This window comes from Lycium barbarum, chromosome 6 (assembly GCF_019175385.1).
Source record: "Lycium barbarum isolate Lr01 chromosome 6, ASM1917538v2, whole genome shotgun sequence".
In the NCBI taxonomy this organism is placed as follows: domain Eukaryota; kingdom Viridiplantae; phylum Streptophyta; class Magnoliopsida; order Solanales; family Solanaceae; genus Lycium; species Lycium barbarum.
The window spans coordinates 23,739,174-23,758,495 of record NC_083342.1 but is presented as its reverse complement, the minus strand read 5'-3'; the positions used below and the strand labels follow the sequence as shown (position 1 = coordinate 23,758,495).

Below are 19,322 nucleotides of genomic sequence, written 5' to 3'. Positions count from 1 at the left end.
CTAAGGGGGTCCTGATACTTATGAGGTGATGAGCACTTGTACCGGGTGTTGGTGCCATGATGTGGGTACTTGTGTAATTTTCATTGTATAGTCTGGTCTAAATGTCATTCTTTGGGTATTAGCTGATAGCATATATTTATTTGTGAATGCGATTGGAATCTGAGGTCCATTGTTTATTGCTTCTATGCTTATTACATGTCTTACTTGATTCTATGTTCTCATCACTCTTAAATACTCGTTCAAAAGTGAGAAAAGAGCTAAAGATTGAGTTATTATTGCTTAGCGTGATTGCTTATTGTTGTGCATGTCATATTTATGCTTTTATATGGTATGTCATGCATATTTGAGGATACATATATAAGTTCCGAGGGGAAATGGTTCCGGACAGAGTGATGCTGATGATATCAGCCAAATTTGCTAGTGACAAGTAATGTGAGCCTAGGGGTTGAGTATGATGATTTAGAAGTCTAAAGAGGCTAGAAACCCTAAGGGAAATGATTCCGGGTGGTATATAGACCTCCGAATCCCCCATGGGTCACAATTCATAATATTTGAACGTGTGCATACCGGTGGTGAAAAGACCTTGCATTGCATTGCATTTGCATAACATATCATTTCATGGATTTCTTGTTGAGTGACTTACTTGAATTGTTGATTGGATAGTATTACCCTGCTTAAAATAATTATTTGAATATTTGTGAACTTGGAGGATTCTCATACTTAGACTTGTTAGCTTATGCTTATTGTTATGTTGGACTAACCGCGGTTAAGTGTGGAAGTAGGATTCGGAAGACCAACCCTCGCCACCGTTTTAGTTTAGGGTCGGGCGACGATGCTACTGAGTACACATTGATTTTCCGTACTCACTCTACATTTGCTGCACCTTTTGTGTGCAGATTCGGTCCTAGCACTAATGTAGCTTGAGCTTCACCGATCGTTGAGGAGTCTGTCTTGGAGGATCCGGGGCGAGCTGCTGGCTGATTCGTGGCACCAGATTCTCTCTCTCTCTTTTACATTATTCTGTGTTTTCTTCTATTCAAACAGTGTATTAAGATGACATTCTAGACTTGTATTTGCTATCCTAGTAGTTCGTACTTGTGACACCTGATTTTTGGTAGTTATACTTATTCTGCATAACTATGAATATGAGACTTAGTTTATGACTCTTAAATGACATGATTTATTTCTTTCCACATAATATACTTGTTAAATATTGGTTAGATCAATTGTGGATGGTTCGCCTACCGGACGGGGGTAGGTGCCTTCACGGCTTTGAAAACTGGGTCGTGAAAAGTATTAAATTGTCTTTCCTTAATTAGTTAGGATTTACTTGTATAAATACTCCTTTCATGGGGTTTAAAGACATAATGAAATACAAAAGAAGCTTTCTTCTTTCTCAAATTCTACATGTTATCATAGCCATTACTACTTTTTGAGGCGAGTTTTTCTCCTCGCAACAGTAGGGTTCCTTTTTCAAAAAGAGGTTGAGCTTTCTCCCTTCTTAAAGTTGTCCGCAACTAAGACTTTATTTCCTTCGGTGTTTTAAGAATTTAATACCATCACAGGTTCCACTGAAGATCACAACCCAACCCAGTCGTCCGCTATCGAAAATGATGATACATCGTAATGCGCCGCCAGAAGGTTTTGCTCCGACGATACATAATTATAGGAATAGATTTTTTTTTTATATTACTAGTCTCTATAAACATGCAGTTGCACGTTATTTTCAGACAATCTCAATCATAGTAAAAAATATTGGATAATATTATTTGTAATTATATATATTTATTTTAGGACAAAGATGCAAATATACCCCTCAACTTTGCGATTTATAGCAGATATATCTCTCATTAAAATAATGGTGCATATATACCCCTGTCGTTACATAAATGGTGCAAATATACCCTTTTCGCCGACGGAATTTTTTAAAAAATCATTAGCTTATTTTTTAATTAAAAAAATTTCACGTGGCTTAAAAAAAATAAGTCTACTTATTTTTTTAAAACTATGCGAGCGTTTTTTTCTAGTGGGTTATCTGGTTTGTTTAAAAAGATATATCTGTGGCTTTAAAAAAATAAGTACCCATTTTTCAAACGAACCAAATCCGACCCAGCAGGAAAAAGTTACCACATGGTATTAGAAAAATAGTCTACCAAAAAAATGAGTAGACTTATTATTTTAAAACCTGTGGCATTTTTTAATTTCTTAATTCATTTAGTGTCCATGTCTAAGTATATTTTAACTAAATCATATATATTGCATAAATGTTGGTGAGGATCACTATTAAAATGCAATTTACTATGCTAGGTAGGGGTGTACATGGATCGAGTTGATTCAGATTTTTTAAATACCAAATCAAACCACTTGCGTCGGGTTTTTATATTTATACACCAAATCAAACCAATAAACTTAGGGTTTTTCAACCTCGGGTTTTCTCGGGTTTTTCGGGTTTTTTTTCCGGAAAAGTCTTCATACAAAACATATAACTTTTACTTCAAATATTTCTTTAGTCCTAGTAAGATACAACTATATAAGTAAGTATTTATTAAGAAAATAACTCAAAATGTGAGATGAGTGATGACATTGTATTAAAATATTCAATAAAAAAGATAATAAAATCGGTTAAAATAAATATTGCTAATTAATAAGCCATAAGAAAATGAGCATAATCTAAAAATACTAAAGTATGCTGAAATAAGTACAAATAATAAGTATTAATTACATGACAAAGAAAAAAAAAGTTATGTATTTTCACTCTCTAAACGAATTATGCCAAAGTAAAGAGTAGATATCCAACATTATTGTCATTCCTAGTGGTAGAATTAAATTTCTTTTGTTAGCATTAGTGTTGTCATGACCCAAATTACCGATCGTGCGGGTACCTACCTTATTATCACTAGTAGGCGAACCCTTACCCGTTGACCCATTAATCACTAGCCAATTTTAACTTCTTTAATCATTTATACTTAAACAATCAATGAACATGTGAACGAATAAATACTCTACCAAGTCATAAATATAAATAATATAAGTGCGGAAGTCTTAACTATTACACCCCCAAAATCTGAAAGTCATCGTACAAGGACTCTAACCAACAATGTCTAAAGAATGAAGTATATCTCAAATTAACAAATAATGTCTGGAATGAAAATAGACATCTGGAAAGAGAGATCTTCAGGTGGGACGGCATGGGTAGAAGCTCACCCTCAGATCTGATCGAGCAAACTAGCTTCAAGTTAGGGATGTAGTCTGGATGAAATCTCTGGAATACAATCTGCACTCAAAAAGGGTGCAGCAAGGTAGTATCAGTACAAACACTATGTACTGGTAAGCATCATAGGCCGAATAAGATTAGTTCACACATATAAGTATAAAATCAACAAGATAACCCAGATAGGCCCTTAACACTCAAATCCAAGTCACAGAATATCCATAACGGAGTCACAACCTAAGATGAAACTTCTAAACCACAAGTCTGTCAAGTTTCAATAATCTCACCTGATGATCATAAGTCCAAGTTTCGTCCCTCGGTAGAGTCACTAATCCACAATTTAACTTAGTCAATGGTCATATTTATATCACAATAGGCATTCAATATCCATACCAAAACTAGACACAAACGAGCATATAATAATGCAGAATAAATGTAATGATGTGCAATGCAAAATATAATGACGTGCAATGCAATGCAATGCCATACACTGGCCAATCACTTGAATTGTACACACATGCTAACTGATGTCATTGCTCAGTAGTCATGACCTGCAGGGGACCCATGGTGTTCATGTACCACTCGTTTCGGATACTTATTGGACCCGAGCCATAAATCCTCCGCTCCGGAAAGAACCTCGGACGCGGATCCACATCATGCACCACTCGTTTCCGGAACGAACCTCGGACCACGAGCTCACAACTAGGTCACATCCTCACCCCCGGTCAAATGTGCCTTTTCATATGTATAGTAACACTGTCACATCTCTCTCAATGATCAATTCATCAAGTACCATGTATCAAATAGTATCACAAGTTCAACAAGAAGATTATATTAACTTCTTCACTAATTGCACATCATAATGTATGTCTCAACGTATTCGAGTTCGTTAGTATGTATGGACAATGAACAATTAGCAATATCAATGTCAAACACAAGGCATCATGCCACAAGTCTTTCATGAATCGTTTCCGAACCATTTCCACCATGTATGAGTGTATGAATGCATAAATGAGTGTAAACGTGGTAAATCAGTGCAAACCAATAAAGTAATAGTGAAGGTAAAAGTCACAAAGCCACAAGTCATACCAAGACTTGGATCAACTCAGCCATGAAATGAATCATACAGACCGTCTCAACCAACATAATAGTCTATGTCCCTCTTTACTTCCACATATAGCAAGTACGCCTCACAACCAAGTCTCGTATCACCAAGAAGCTCCACTTTTCTATATATTATCATCAACAGTAAATCATACATCAAGTTTTCATCTACTACTGTCATAAGTTTATATCACAATTCAAGCCTAAACTCATTATCCTTCCTTTCTCCGATAATTTTATATCACGGTAAGAGAGAACTGAGTACAACACGATAATTTAGGCAATAAGTCTAATCACAATAATAGGGCAACAAGCCACCATCAACAACAATTAACCTAATTGAAATCCATCCCGAATCGCCATAGTATGAATACAACTACACCTCATATTTCAGTACATAAAGTAATGGCGACGAGCCCACAAAATCAGAAGTCATACCAATCTAGTTAATATCTAACCAAAACACCATGTTCGAAGACCTAATAATGCTTTCTCCCATCAATTATACACAATACACACATTTCGCTAATCAAAGTCTAACTAAAGTAAGCCGTAACCTACCTGGAATGCCGAGTAATAGTCTCGAATCGCCAAACCTTAGCCTTGTCTTCCTCTTTAGAGAACCTCAAAACGATTAACGTCTATCAAATATGAACTCTACGTCAGAATACGAATCTAAGGGTACGCATGTTGCCATAGTTTTACCCAAAACCCAAAAATGGACCCAAAACAGCCAAACCCAAGTCACAAGGGCAAAACTGTAATTTTTTTTAAAATTCAGATATAATATAGTCAAAATAGTACTCTACGAGTCGAAACGAGTCCAGCGATACCCATATTGCTATACTTTAAAAAAATATCCAAAATACCCCTACAATGTGAATCCAGGTTCATAAGGGTAAAACGAGAAATTTAGTGCATAATTATGTTACCCATCATCTAGTTAACCTTCAATCTTAATTTCATGGAATTCTATTCATCACAAGATATCCAAATTCATCTTTTTTTATTTTTAGCCTTAGGGTTCTTAACCCGTTAGTTCTTCACAATTAGTGTGTAGGATGACTATGAGATGATGATAATGGACAAATAAATAATGAATACTAGGTTAGAATCTTACCCCAAAGTGCTTGTGAATGATTTTCAATTGCTCTCTCCCCAACCCTTCAACTATTGAAGGTTTCATCAATTCTTGGGTACTAATCTTTCACCCACCATTAATGGAGGTTAAGCTTGTCATGGGATTTGAAGAAGGAATGATAATGAATCGTATAAGGGTTTGCACTTACCTTTAAGGAGGAACTTCACCCTAGTCTTAGAAAAATAGCCTCTCACATTCTAAGGAAGTGTTTTTGGGTTTATGAGGGGAAAGACTTGAAAAATAACACTTAAAAATGACTTTCTGCCCGGTGCACCCGCTGTGCACCCTTCGCTACAGCGGGTGCCCAAATTTCTGATTTGTTCAAAACTTCGTTTTAGCCCCCAAAACTCATCCTGAACCTCCCGAACACAAACCATAGATGCGTTTTGATTGTAAACCACGTTACGGACGCATCCGTGATCTCAGAATTCCCAAAAGAGATCATTTTAACCCGGTGTTGACCAAGTCAACCCCAACACTATGAAACTAAGCCTTCACTCAAGACTCAAAACATCCCCAAACGCCTTGGGACCCAAACCAATGGCTTCACTAAGTCATAAGTCGTACTAACGGGACTCGGGGAAAGGGTCAACACGGTTAAATGGGTCAAAACACTATAACGACTAAACAGGTTAGTGCTGAGTTGGTTTCAGTTTGGATTTTATTTGAGTTATTAACATCCATGGGATATAAAACTTTTGACATTCAAAATTCTAATTTCAAGCTTGAAATAATATGATAAAAGAAAAAAAAACTACGAAAAAATTTAAGAAATATTTATAAATTACATTACAAATAAATGTTTTTATGTATAAAATATTTTAAAAATTAAATACATGTAATGTCGGGTTGGTTTACTTCGGTTTGACTCTTTTTTAGCTTAAACCAAACCAAATCAGTTATGGTCAGTTTTTTTTTCCAACACCAAACCGAGTCAAACCAAACCAATAGTCGGGTTTTTTTCTCGATTTGACTGTTTTAGAGCATGTTAAGAAGCTTCTAAGAATCGATGTTACTTCTGGGAATTGCATGATATACAAACATTAGATGTTAATCAATACTTCGATTGTTTGATGGTGTACCAAACACTTTATTTACAGGGGTGACTCAATAAAATTGGAGGCTAAAGTCAAATATTAACAAGAAGACTCAAGTATATCCAATAAAACTAGCTCACACACCTGCATCTCGTGCGCCGCACGTGTATCCCATGAAATAAACTTAGTTGGAAAATGTCCAGTACGTTTTCTCACACTACTAAAAAAACAGGTTTTACCGACCTCAAAAAATGGCTATTTCCGACCTCATGAGGTCGGTTTTGGCCAAAAACCGACCTCAAAATCAGGTCGGAAAACAGTGGGTCGGAATTATTACCGACCTCATGAGGTCGCAAAAAACCGACCTCATGAGGTCGGTAAAGTTTTTTTAGCCGGGTATTAATTAAATAAAATACCGACCTCATTAGGTCGGTAAATTATATTAATAATATAATGATATGCGTTTACCGACCTCATGAGGTCGGTAATTTATATGAATATATGATATATTTTGCATAAAACCGACCTCATGAGGTCGATAATTTGTAATTTCTGGGAATATTATGCATAAAACCGACCTCATGAGGTCAGTAATTTGCAATTTCTAGATAATTTTGCAGAAAACCGACCTCATGAGGTCGGTAATTTATAATTTCTGGGAATAATTTGCAGAAAACCGACCTCATGAGGTCGGTAATTTGCCATATGTTGGATAATTTTGCAGAAAACCGACCTCATGAGGTCGGTAATTTGCAATTTCTGGGAAAATTTTCCAGAATACCGACCTCATGAGGTTGGTATTCTGCAAAAAAAATTGTAGCACCTAGCTGTTACTCCAGCTGCCTCCCTGTCAAGATGAAAATAATTTTACTTTCAACTAAAACGAGCCCAAATAGCTGCCAACAATACACCAAACTACTATAAATACATAAAACAATAAGCTACTATTACAACAATACACCAAACAACAAATTCAATTCGAAACTACTTCAAAGTTGAATAAAAACGTCAATCAAACATTCACAAGAGACATTAATTAAGCTACTTCAACCTTCGCAAACATCAAAACAATATTAAACTACTTCAACATTTGTAAACATCCACAAAACATTAAACTAGTCTACACTAAGTTAGTCTACAACATTAGACTACTTCACCCTCGCAAATCCACAAATCCACCAAACATGAACATTCAAACATTCTAATCACAAGGTTTTCTGGTGGTCTCCGGGGAACCGCTGTCTCGCTAGCCTTCTTTGTTTTCTTACCCCTTTTTCACCTGCCATCTATACAATAATATATGTAAGTATCGCAAATATAAATTAATAGAAAAGCGACAGCTTCAAAATTTGTTTAAATAATTCACCTATTTAACTAAAATCAACGAACTACATAGTACACATTATTTGAAAATAGACCAGTTACAAGTTAAAATGTTGAGCTGAAAAAAGAGTCTCATGGTATCTCTGAACAAAAAAAAAAAAAAAAAAAAAAAAAGAGGGCAGGGAGAAGTCACTAAAAGCTGGATAATACACAATGGAATTGATTTAGGAACTTCACCTTCCATGAGTGTACCAATTTAACATACAGTCTTTGGGCCCATTTAATTTCCTCCCATACTAGCTACTGTCAGCTGGAGCCCTGTGTGCCCAAATACTTTCATCATCCTTTATGTAGATTCCATGTAACCATTTCACCCATAAAGAATCTTATTTCTCAGGTACTTGCCATAATATTTTCCCAACAGTAGCTACATTTCAGTTTTTGCAGCCTTTTATATTCAATCCTCCAACCTTTATTGGATAGCAGATCTTGTCCCATGCCACAAGTAATACTTTCCTCTTGTCATTAGTTTTTCCCCTAACAAATCTCCTACAAATCTCATACACCTCCTTAAGAATACTTTGAGGGAGTATGAATACAAACCCCCACCCAAAAAAAAAAAATGGAAATGAAAAAGAGCACAACAATAATAATCTGAAGACTACCAGCATAGGATAATTGAGTAGCATATGCAGTCTTAATCCTATTCCTAATCTTTACAACAAGCTGGTGGCAGTCAAACCTGTTCCATTTCTTGGATGAGAAAGGGAGGCCAAGGTACCTGATTGGGAAAGTACCAATAGCAAAATCAGTTTATTGCAACAACCTTTCTTTTGTAGTATCATCCACCCCAACAATAAACAAATTAGACTTATCCATGTTAGCAATAAGTCTAGTGATAGCACTGAAATGCCTCAAAGCTTCCATAACTATTGTTACAGATTCAACATCCCTCTTGTAAAAAATCATCAAGTCAACAACAAATATTAAATGAGTAAGTCTTAGTTGTTTGCACATAGGATGGAACTCAAAATCTGGAAATTCACTCATGCGTTTGAGAATCTTGATAAGTATTCCATTACTAAGAAAAACAATAGTGGAGACATTAGATCCCTTGCCTCAACCCTTTTTTCCTGCAAAGTAGTCATGGCTTTCACCATTTACCTTTATAGTGTACATTGGAGAAGTGTCACGCCCCGAACCATGGCCTGGACGTAACACGGCACTCGGGCCTTGCTTGCATGTGTCCGAGCGAACCTCATGGCTTGCTTGTCAACATGGGCATCAAAACAATATAATCTATATGATGCAATTTAAATGAATCATGAAAATGTAATTTGCGGAATAAAGTCTTGAAGTTATCTCATAGCATGAAAAATCATGAAAACGTAATAGTATGCACGCATGAAAACATAACTGACTTTGTGAACTAACATCTGTCTATGAAACCTCTAAAACATGTCTGAATACTAACTACCAGGACATGACCCTGGACTACCATAAGCTGAATACTAATGCAGACTCCATGTTGAACCCCGAGAGGAGTGGGGCTCACCAATAAGCTGATAACTGAAGTGATCCTACTGCCCAGGTGTATGCTCCTGAAAACCGGTATCTGCACCGTGAAGTGCAGGCCCCGGGCAAAGGGACGTTAGTACATGGTGAATAGTACTAGTATGTAAAACCTGCTGAAACGAAGAACATGGCACAACATAGATATAGGACATGAACTAAAACTGAATGCAACTTGAACATGAGCATGAAACGTGAGTAAAATCTTAAAATAGTAAATCAATAGAAATACTTGTATGTAAAACTACTTGTAACGTGGGGAATGCTATAGTATAACCGACAACATGGTCTGGTATTTGCGTCCTACCAGCAGAACACTCACAACCTTGCCAGGGATATGAGATTTAAGTAATAATAAGCATGTAAGGATCCAAACTGCATAATGAAGGTGTTGCCTCCTTGCTGACAACCCTTATCCTACGGTGGCTACGTAGTTTCAGGCTATCTGAGCCTTCTCGGTTAACTAAGCAATTCCCAAAAACATGAACATAATATAGTTGGCTAAGAAGCCCATGATTTTCGTGAAATAACTTGTAAATAACTTGTAATCATGATTTCACGAAATAACTTGTAAACATGGTTTCATGAAATATCTTGTAATATGGTTTCATGAGATAACTTGTCATAGTCTTGCAAACATGTTCTTGATTCATGAGTAATAACAATAGTTCATAATTATATATATATATATATATATATATATATATATAATTGACTTGAAAACATGTTTGTAACTTGCTACATAAAATCATAAAGTTTCATATAAACATAATGAGAACACATGAGGAAGAATTCATGATTCATGGATTAAGCTAGGGTTCCTAATAACCGTAATGGAAAATTAGGAATACAATAACGAATATAGATACAAAATTCATGTACATAAATACATAAATACGGGCTACCAATATGTTGGGTTTAATGCCCTAGGGTTTGAACTTCATGGATATCAAGAAACGGAGCATGGGGAAGAACGTAGAGATTCCCACATGTGGATGGAAGTTCTACATACCTTAATTGCTCCAAAACTTGAATTAAAGACTTGAGCTTTGAAGAAGATTTCGAAAATCTTGAATTCTTGAACCTTGAGATAGGTTTTCTTGAAAACCCTTGTCTTGGAATGATGATTTCTTGTTTAGATTACAAGGATAGGTATTAGAATTGATTTGGAATAATTAGAGTAGGCTTACCTTGGTGTTCTTGATGATGGAAGAGGGTAGGAAGTCGTTCTAGGGCTTGAAGGAATGAAAAATAATGATTTGAACTGATATGGATGAATATGTACTGTTCTGGAAAAATTAGATTTTCGGCCCAGTTAAATACTGGCCGTATTTTGAAATACGGGCCGTATTTTGAAATACGGGGTCCGTATTTTGACATATGGACTGCACTGCGTCTCTTTATTAAAATGACCATAACTCTTTGCACAGATATCCGTTTGACGCCCATAATATACCGTTGGAAAGGTATTTCAAAGCTCTACAACTTTCATGAAGGAAGTTTTCCCAAATTACAAATACATTTTGAAATACGGGCCGTATTTTGAAATACGATCCGTATTTAACCATTTGACATCAAATTGCCAAATTCCAGAATGCTCAGAAATCCTTGGTTTCAGTTTACGATTTGAAATACGGGCCGTATTGTGAAATACGGTCCGTATTTAACCATATGACGTTCAACTACCAGTTTACGATTTGATTTACGGCCCGTAAACTGAAATACGGTCACTGTTCATGGGCGTAAACCACCATCTTACAGCTGAAGAGGAAATTTCCAATTCCCACATTCTTTATCTGGTTTTCTAAGTCTAGGATCATGGTCAAAGCTTAGGTTAAAGGTACGGGGTGTTACAAGAAGTAACACAAATCATCAACAAATGTATGAATATGATTGGAAATCCATATCCCATAAGAGCCTCCTCCACAAAATCTCAACTCACCATGTCATAGGTCTTTCTCAAATCATCACTTTCCTATTATTTTTTAATTATCTAACTTATGTGAAATGAAGCTGATAGAAGGTTTTTCTTAGGTAAACACTACATGAACTGTATGCCTATTTTTTTTTCCAACAGTTTGATACCTATATACCATATGATAAAATAAAATAGGGACAGGAAATTAAACTCTCACACAAACGCATAACCAGACATGGATAAAGTAGAGGGATTTCAAAATGCTAAAAACCAAACCAAACCTTCTTCATTCATTGATACAAAATTTACTTCACAAACCCGTACTTAATTGACAGCCTCTCTTCTCTAGTTCCTCCTTAACCTGCTTTTCACAACCATCAAATAACTCAGAAGGATGATAAAAGCTTAACAAATCATTCAAGAAATCGGATATTATTACTTTTGCTTGAATTTTTTTTCTGTGTAATCAGTAAAAATTTTGTGGAACTTAAAAAAAAAACACCACCTTGTTTACATATGTATGTGATCGCCATCTAACAGTGAGCCATTGAGGACGACCAAAGAGCTGCAAAGAAAGAACAAAAGTGAGTACAAAGACAACAAAATGATATGTAGAAGTATTCAAATTCATTATCTTCTATGAACCAAATTTAGCAATTGGCTATAAGCTATACAAAAAGAGTGCTCACTAAACACTATGTATGAGAATTAATTCTACCTGCAGAAGATGGTGTTCCGACAGAATGACATAATGGAATACGCATAAAATCCCATTGCTCCTTCCGAGGGCATGGACCAAATTGAAGCACATCTTGGAGCCTGCGAAACATAACAGTAGTCTCACCAGATAAGCTTTCTGAAATAACTTGATGGGATTGAATAAAATGTCGTAATGTTTCATTGCAATCAATGAGACGACTGTTATCATGTTCCTCAATGTAACTGCATTGCAATAGAAGAATATTCATGAGAAAATATACTTCATTGCAAATAAACAGCTCTTTCCTACAGAAATTGTGCAAAAACAAAATGATTTATTCCATTTTCATCAAACGCATGACTTTCAAATGAACAAAAAAGACCCTCTGTGCTCTAATGAGATTAGTAAATCAACATGAAATGGAATTGATTGATTATAAGAAGTCAAATATATAAAAATAAAGAAGTTATATCACTACTAAAAAAACAGGTTTTAGAACAAGCTTTTCCAGATCGTATTTCAATTTTCAGCAGATTTATGGCCCAAATAGAGATTCCCAACACTTAACCTTCAAAGAAATTAAAAACCCAGCAGATTTCAAGACATCCAACTTCGATTTTAGCACAAAGAAAATAGTACAAACCAGATTTTAGCAATAATAAGCAAAAAAAGACAGATTTATGCACAAACAAACTTTAATGTAATGGCGGATCCATTAGAAAAAACTTGGGGGTCGGCCTCCTGACTTCAATGCCTTTATTGAAGTGATGAAAGATCGAGCAACATAGAAGCCTTGACTTCAAGCTTAGGTCTTTTTTTTTTTGAAAAGGGCCAAAACATGTGTGCCGGGCGCGCGACCCATCAACCTACTAGCAATGGGGGAGAAAGCATAGCATGTCGCAATAAAAGCTTGATTCGAGACCCAATATTTTTAACTCCTATTTCAAATTTAACTTCGGAGACAACAAAGACAGAGAAAAAGGAGACGAAGCCCTAACATAGAGAGAAACAAAAACATACCTGTTGCTCGAGATTGTGGATAGGTTTAGAGAGAGAGGACCTCAAAAACGTGAGAGGGAAACAGAGAGAAATGAGAAGGGTTTAATTGGGGCTGTTTTAATTTTATTTGGCTAATATTACCGACCTCATGAGGTCGGTATTTTTAATTATTTTATTTTTAATTTAAAAGCATACTCACCTCACGAGGTCGGTTTATCAAAAATTATTTTTAAATTATTTTTAATAAACCGACCTCGTGAGGTCGGTATTCTTTTAGATTAAAAATAAAATTATAATATTTACCGTCAATTAAATTTCCAACCTAGTGAGGTCGGTACATTATTTTTTAAAATTTTGATACAATATTACCGACCTCATGAGGTCGGTTTATTTTAAAAAAAAATTGAAAAATAAATATTACGATTTTACCGACCTTATGAGGTCGGTTTTTTTCCGACCTCAACTGAGGTCGGTTTTTTGAGGTCGGAAAATCCAGTTTTTTTAGTAGTGTCATGCATGAAATGTACACATCGTTGTTTTTGCCAACCAGTTTTAGGATAGCACTATAAATTTTCATATATTTCGAACTGTTCAATTCTATTTTAAAGTTTTCTTTAATTAAAAATTTATGTTTTTTACTTTAAAATACTCATTTTTTTCAAAAACTAATTTATAAACCTATAATAGTGAAAAATGAGCCCAAATTGCTTTATCAGCTTCACCGTAAAGCCAACATTGACTAGCAGAAAGCTGCTCCTCTAAGATTATATATAGGATTTTTGGATTTTATTTTTTTCTAGCTTTGAGAGATATTAAGATTTAATGAAAAAGAGATGATAATTTAAGGAGCTGTGTGTTGTGGGTTTAATTTCTCCATAGATTTATTATAGAACTCATTGCATTTTGAACCCCTGATACATGATTTGTTACTTTACTCCATATCCTTCATTTTTTACAATATACTCCTCGTCCCATAATAAGTGTCATCTTAGTAAAAAACTTTTGTCCTATAATAAGTGTCACTTTAGGAAATCAAGACATAAATTGACTAGTTTTTTCCAACTTTATCCTTAGACAAAAACTTACAAGTTAAAATAACATCTAAATGATGATTGGAAAAGTCACATAGTAACTTGGTATTGTTGGATTCCCAATGTCAAAAGGATTACTACTTGCGCATGCTCTAATCAAGAGGAACAAATAATTTATTTTTATTATATAGGGCTAATTTAGTAAACTTCACATTGTATTATTGATTTTTTAATATGCATGTTTTTGGCTATAAGGTGACACTATGGGACGGTGGGAGTATAACCCCTTAATCTGTATATGCATTTCTTTACTTAATATAATTACATTAAAGCTGATCATTTCCTCTTTAAGTCCTATAGTTAAAGAGCGTATATTTCTCTTCTAATGGAATAAAAGCCAACTTTCTGCTATATTTTTATAAATAATTCACTGCCATTTACACTTGAAGGACCAATTTGAGAACTGAGGAGAACGACCTGTAACAACTTGGATCACTACAAACAATCTGTCCCTTGTTTTGATGCCATCGCCGAAGCTTTTATTGCCCGTTATTCGAAATTATCCGTTCCTTCTCCGATGAGGACACAATGTTGATATTTATTTATTTATTTATTTGAATGTATTCCCGATATATCCCTTGTTTAATCTTGATGTAATATCGGTCAACACCATGATTCGATGCTGCCAGTATTGCTTCAGCTATTGTCCTAAAATTTCTGGACCCGCCTTGAGCAACAGCCACGTTTGGGGTTTCTATCAGCTGACTTTCGCAACATAACATTGCTGATAAAATCATTATAGCAATAAACAGAGACGACATTGGTGCAAATTTCCCTGCATCGAACAATTAAAAAATCTAATCAGTTCAAGTAACAAACAAACAAAAATATTGGGTTATCAACCTTAATGACAACAGATAGTACCCATGCATGCAGATAGGGAAAACTTTTAAACGAATTTTCGTATAATATGACATGCAGTACGTACTATACTGTTTGAACTAAATATAATTAGTTGATTAAACAGAAAAATATACCTAACTGGCTTTTGAAATTATCACTAGCAAGAGGGGCGGCTTAATAAATTAAATTGGTGGCCGAAAGCCAAATTTTAACAAGAGGTCCCAAGCATATTCAACAAAACTAGCTCACACACGTGCATCTCGTGCGCCGCACGTGCATCCCATGAAATAAATTTAGTTGTAATATGGCAATATAATTTCTCGTGCATGAAATGTACACGTTATTGTTTTTACCAACCGGTTTCTGGATAACACTAGTTATAATTTCATATGCTTCGAATTGTTCAAATCTATTTTAAAGTTTTCTTTTATTTTTTAACTAAAAATTATACTTTTTACTTTAAAATACTCATTTTTTCAAAAACTAATTTATAAACCTATAATAATGAAAAACGAGGCCCCAAAATTTTGGGGCATCAGGCCTTTGCTTTATCAGCTTCACCCTAAAGCCGGCACTGCTTAGTTAAAGTGATGAAATTATTAGTCAAGTAGTTTTGTCAATGTACTTTATCATTTTGCATGTAACTTGGTATGAACTATTATGTTTGGTATTGTCATTAAGTTCTGCTAACAAGTGGTACATGATCTCTTTCCTAATTCACTTGGATTAGAATCTTTATTTGTGTTTATTTTTTATTTTTTTTGTGCATTGGAGAGAAGAAATTATGTCTGGAGCAACATGTCTGTAATTTATCATTATCTATCTTAATAAGGGTTGTCCATCACTAGGGGTCACTTGGTAGGGCGTATAAAAATAGTACCGAATATGGTGTATTAGTAATTTTGAGATTAATAATGCAGAGATTAATTAGTTATGCTGACATTATTTCTTATCTTTGATTTGGTATGTTAAGGGCAGTTCCGTCTGTTAGAGATAAAGTTCGATTACTATAAGTTAGGATAGCAATCTCTATTAGTTAGGATAGCTAAGTTCTGTTAGCTATATTTTAGATATAAGGATAAGTTCTGTTAGCTATATTATCTCCCTATTCTTCTATAGATTGTTGTAAACAGCTGTATATATATTCCGCAAAGTACTCGATAGAAAATACATTCTGAATCCTCTCAAAATCTGATCGTATAACATGATATCAGGGCCTACAATGGAATCATCATCTTCTGAACTTTCAAATTCCACATTTACAGCAAACACCTTAACCACTCCGAGCCCTTTTGCTACTTTACCTTATGCTCAACTTTCTTTTTAATAAAACTCAAACCAACAAACTATTTGACTTGGAAAACTCAATTGTTCCTATCGTCAAATGCTACAATCCTTTCAGTCATATCAATGGCCAGCACCGTCCTCTACCATCATCAACACCATAACAAATCAATCAGAACCAAATTCTGATTAACTAAAGTGGTTGCAAGAAGACCAACTCTTACTAAGTTGGATCTTATGATCTTTAACCTAGGAAATTTTTCCTTATGTGACTGGTTTAGATATTGCCTTTCAAGCTTGGACAACTCTCTCAAATGCATTTGGTATAAGCAACATCGCTAGAAGAGTCTAATTGCATATCACCTTGCAAACACATGACTCTTGGTGACAAACCAATGGCTCAATTTCTACGCGAAGCTAAAGCTACCGCTGATGAGCATGCTGCTGCTGGAACACCAATATCTGCTAACGAATTCAATGCCACCATTTTCCGGTTACTTCCTTCGGATTATCATCCTGTCATTGCAACTTTATCTGCAGAAAAGTCACAGGTATCATTTTTTGATCTTCTGGTAGACTTATGGCTCATGAGATCCTCTTGCAGAACTCTCACAAACCAATCTCTGTTGTTGCCAATGTTGCTTGACAACACACTTCATTTGCACACCAATTCCATCAGACCTCCCAGAAAAATGATGGGTATAGAAATAATGGTGCGTCCTATAAAGGAAACAAGTAATGGTTTCCTAATCCCTGTCAGATATGTGGACTCAACAATCATCAAGGTAAGTGGTGTCGTAAACGTTATGATACCTATACCGATAAAATTACTACTAATGCCGCTAATGTTAGTGCTTCTTCCAATGATCGGTTTCCTGACACTGCTGCTTCTCATCACATGACGCCTAATTTGTCTGCACTTGAAATCTCCGAGGAGTACAAAGGGCCTGACAAGGTCACTATAGGTAATGGACATGCTTTGCACATTAAAAACACTGGACACTACACTATCTTCTAGTAATAATCAGTTTCATTTGAAAAATGTTTTACAAGTGCCTGCCATGCAACAACAATTGTTGTCTGTTAATAAATTTGCTAAAGAAAACCAATGCTCCTTTAAATTTGACTCTGATGGGCTTACTATGAAGCATCAGACAAATAAAAAGGTGTTGTTGAAGGGACCAGCTGAGGAAGGAGTTGACAAGCTTAGCAAGGCTTTTAAATCAGTTCGGACTGCTGCACCCAATTGGCATGCTCGGCTTGGTCTTCCTCAACAATCAACAGTCTATTTTATTGTTAATAAGTTCAGTTTTCCTAGTAATTCAATAAAATTATCTGGTCACTCAAATGCAGTTCACGCGTGTATTACTCATTTGTCCAAAGAATTCAAGTTGCGAGATCTCGGAAAACTTCACTACTTCATGGGAATCGGAGTTATATATCTCAACAATGGTATTATTCTTTCTCAACAAAAATACCTTCAGGATCTTCTCACCACTACTCACATGGAACATGCCACATCTGCCAAGTCTCCTATGGCTAGCACATGTAACCATCAACTTTACGAAGGTGAACTGCTGTTTCATACACAGATTTATAAGAAAACCGTACGGGCATTGCAATATGCTTGTTTAACTCGTCCAGACTTGGCTTTTGCTCTGAACAAATTATGCCACTTTTTGTCTGCACTAACAACCACTCACTGGACAGCCTGCAAGGACTCTTTGTTTCTCACATCAACCAGCTCCCAATTTCAAGCCTTTTGTGATGCTGATTGGGCGGGCAATGCGGATGATAAGACATCCACATGAGGTTTTGTTGTGTATATGGGACCAAATTTAATTTCTTGGTCAACTAGGAAACAACCAACATTGCTTGATCATCAACCGAGGATGAGTAACGATCTGTTGCCAATACCATAGCAGAAATAATTTGGCTTCGTTATCTTCTTCAAGAGCTCTAACAACCAATACATGACCCCACAATCATCTGGTGTGACAACATTGAAGCTTCATATCTAGCAGTTAATTCATTTTTGAAGGCTTGAATGAAGCATGTCGAAGTTGATTTTCACTTTGTCAGAGAATAAGTCAAGGCTGGTCACATATCAGTACAGTTTACATCCTCTATCGACCAATTGACAGATATTTTTACTAAGCCTTTGTCCACCAGCCGGTTTCAACTCATCAAACGCAAACTAAGAACCTTGGACATGCCTTCTTAGCTTGAGGGGGGATGTTAGAGATAAAGTTCAATCACAATAAGTTAGGATGACAATCTCTATTAGTTAGGATAACTAAATTCTGTTAGCTATATTTTAAGATATAAGGATAAGTTCTGTTAGCTACATTATCTCCCTATTCTTCTATAGACTGTTGTAAACAAATGTATATATATTCAGCAAAGTACTCAATAGATGGATAGACTTGGTTCTATCGGTGCATGTTAACTTAACATGCACCAACCATAGGTAAGAGATTAAAGACTACGAATCTGCCAGGAAACAGTCATCACGAGAAAGGTACGACGGGAACTAAACAAAGTGATGGTTCAATTAGTGGCACAGGACCGGTAACTGCAAATATGAGAACGCGAGTGATTTCTAAAATTGTGCAATTGGGTCCACCGAAGGGGATGATCGTGAAGGAAATTCCAAGTGTGAATACACTAGTTTCTAAGGGAGGAACTACGACTAGACAATTGAGTCCAGTTAAGAGTAAAGCAATGGAATCGAAGGAGTAAATTGGGAAATGGATGATGGCAACACATTCTCAGGCGAGTATGGGAAGTTAGTCATGGGCGAAAGAAGTGGAACAAACTCAGCAAGTGGAAAATGTACAACATGATCCTGGTAAGTCTACAGAAAGTATGAAATCTGTATGGGATAAATTTGATATTTCGAAAGTTACCAATGTTGGGTTAAATTTAAAGTATATAAGTCCGGAGACATAACGGGATCAATTGCTAGTTGAAATTGAGGAGGAGGAAATTGTTACTGAAATTGAGTTTTTGAAGCATGCGATTGTCTGTTGTTATGTGTTTGGTTCTTACCCTCCATTTGCTGTATTGAATGGATTAATTCATACAATGTGGGGAAAA

At 35.6% G+C, this 19,322-nt stretch overlaps 1 protein-coding gene across 6 annotated transcripts; it reads right to left on the bottom strand.

The window, feature by feature from the left end:
- Window positions 1-7,327: 7,327 nt before the first annotated feature.
- LOC132643625 (uncharacterized) lies at window positions 7,328-13,125 on the bottom strand. 6 transcript variants are annotated; one of them, XR_009583684.1, is made up of 6 exons: window positions 13,027-13,116; window positions 12,025-12,125; window positions 11,812-11,871; window positions 11,588-11,667; window positions 8,559-8,597; window positions 7,328-7,779 (listed from the first exon to the last, which is right to left on the bottom strand). XR_009583684.1 is itself a non-coding variant. In XM_060360098.1 (4 exons), the coding sequence occupies exons 2-4, from the start codon at window positions 12,232-12,234 to the stop codon at window positions 11,617-11,619; spliced, it is 321 nt and encodes a 106-aa protein (XP_060216081.1). In that variant the 5' UTR covers window positions 12,235-12,248; window positions 13,027-13,125; the 3' UTR covers window positions 11,074-11,616. The 6 variants fall into 6 exon arrangements, 1 of the variants encoding a protein (XP_060216081.1); XR_009583681.1 differs by having other exon boundaries at window positions 7,331-7,779; window positions 8,054-9,431; XR_009583680.1 differs by lacking the exon at window positions 7,328-7,779 and having other exon boundaries at window positions 7,791-9,431.
- Window positions 13,126-19,322: the final 6,197 nt, after the last annotated feature.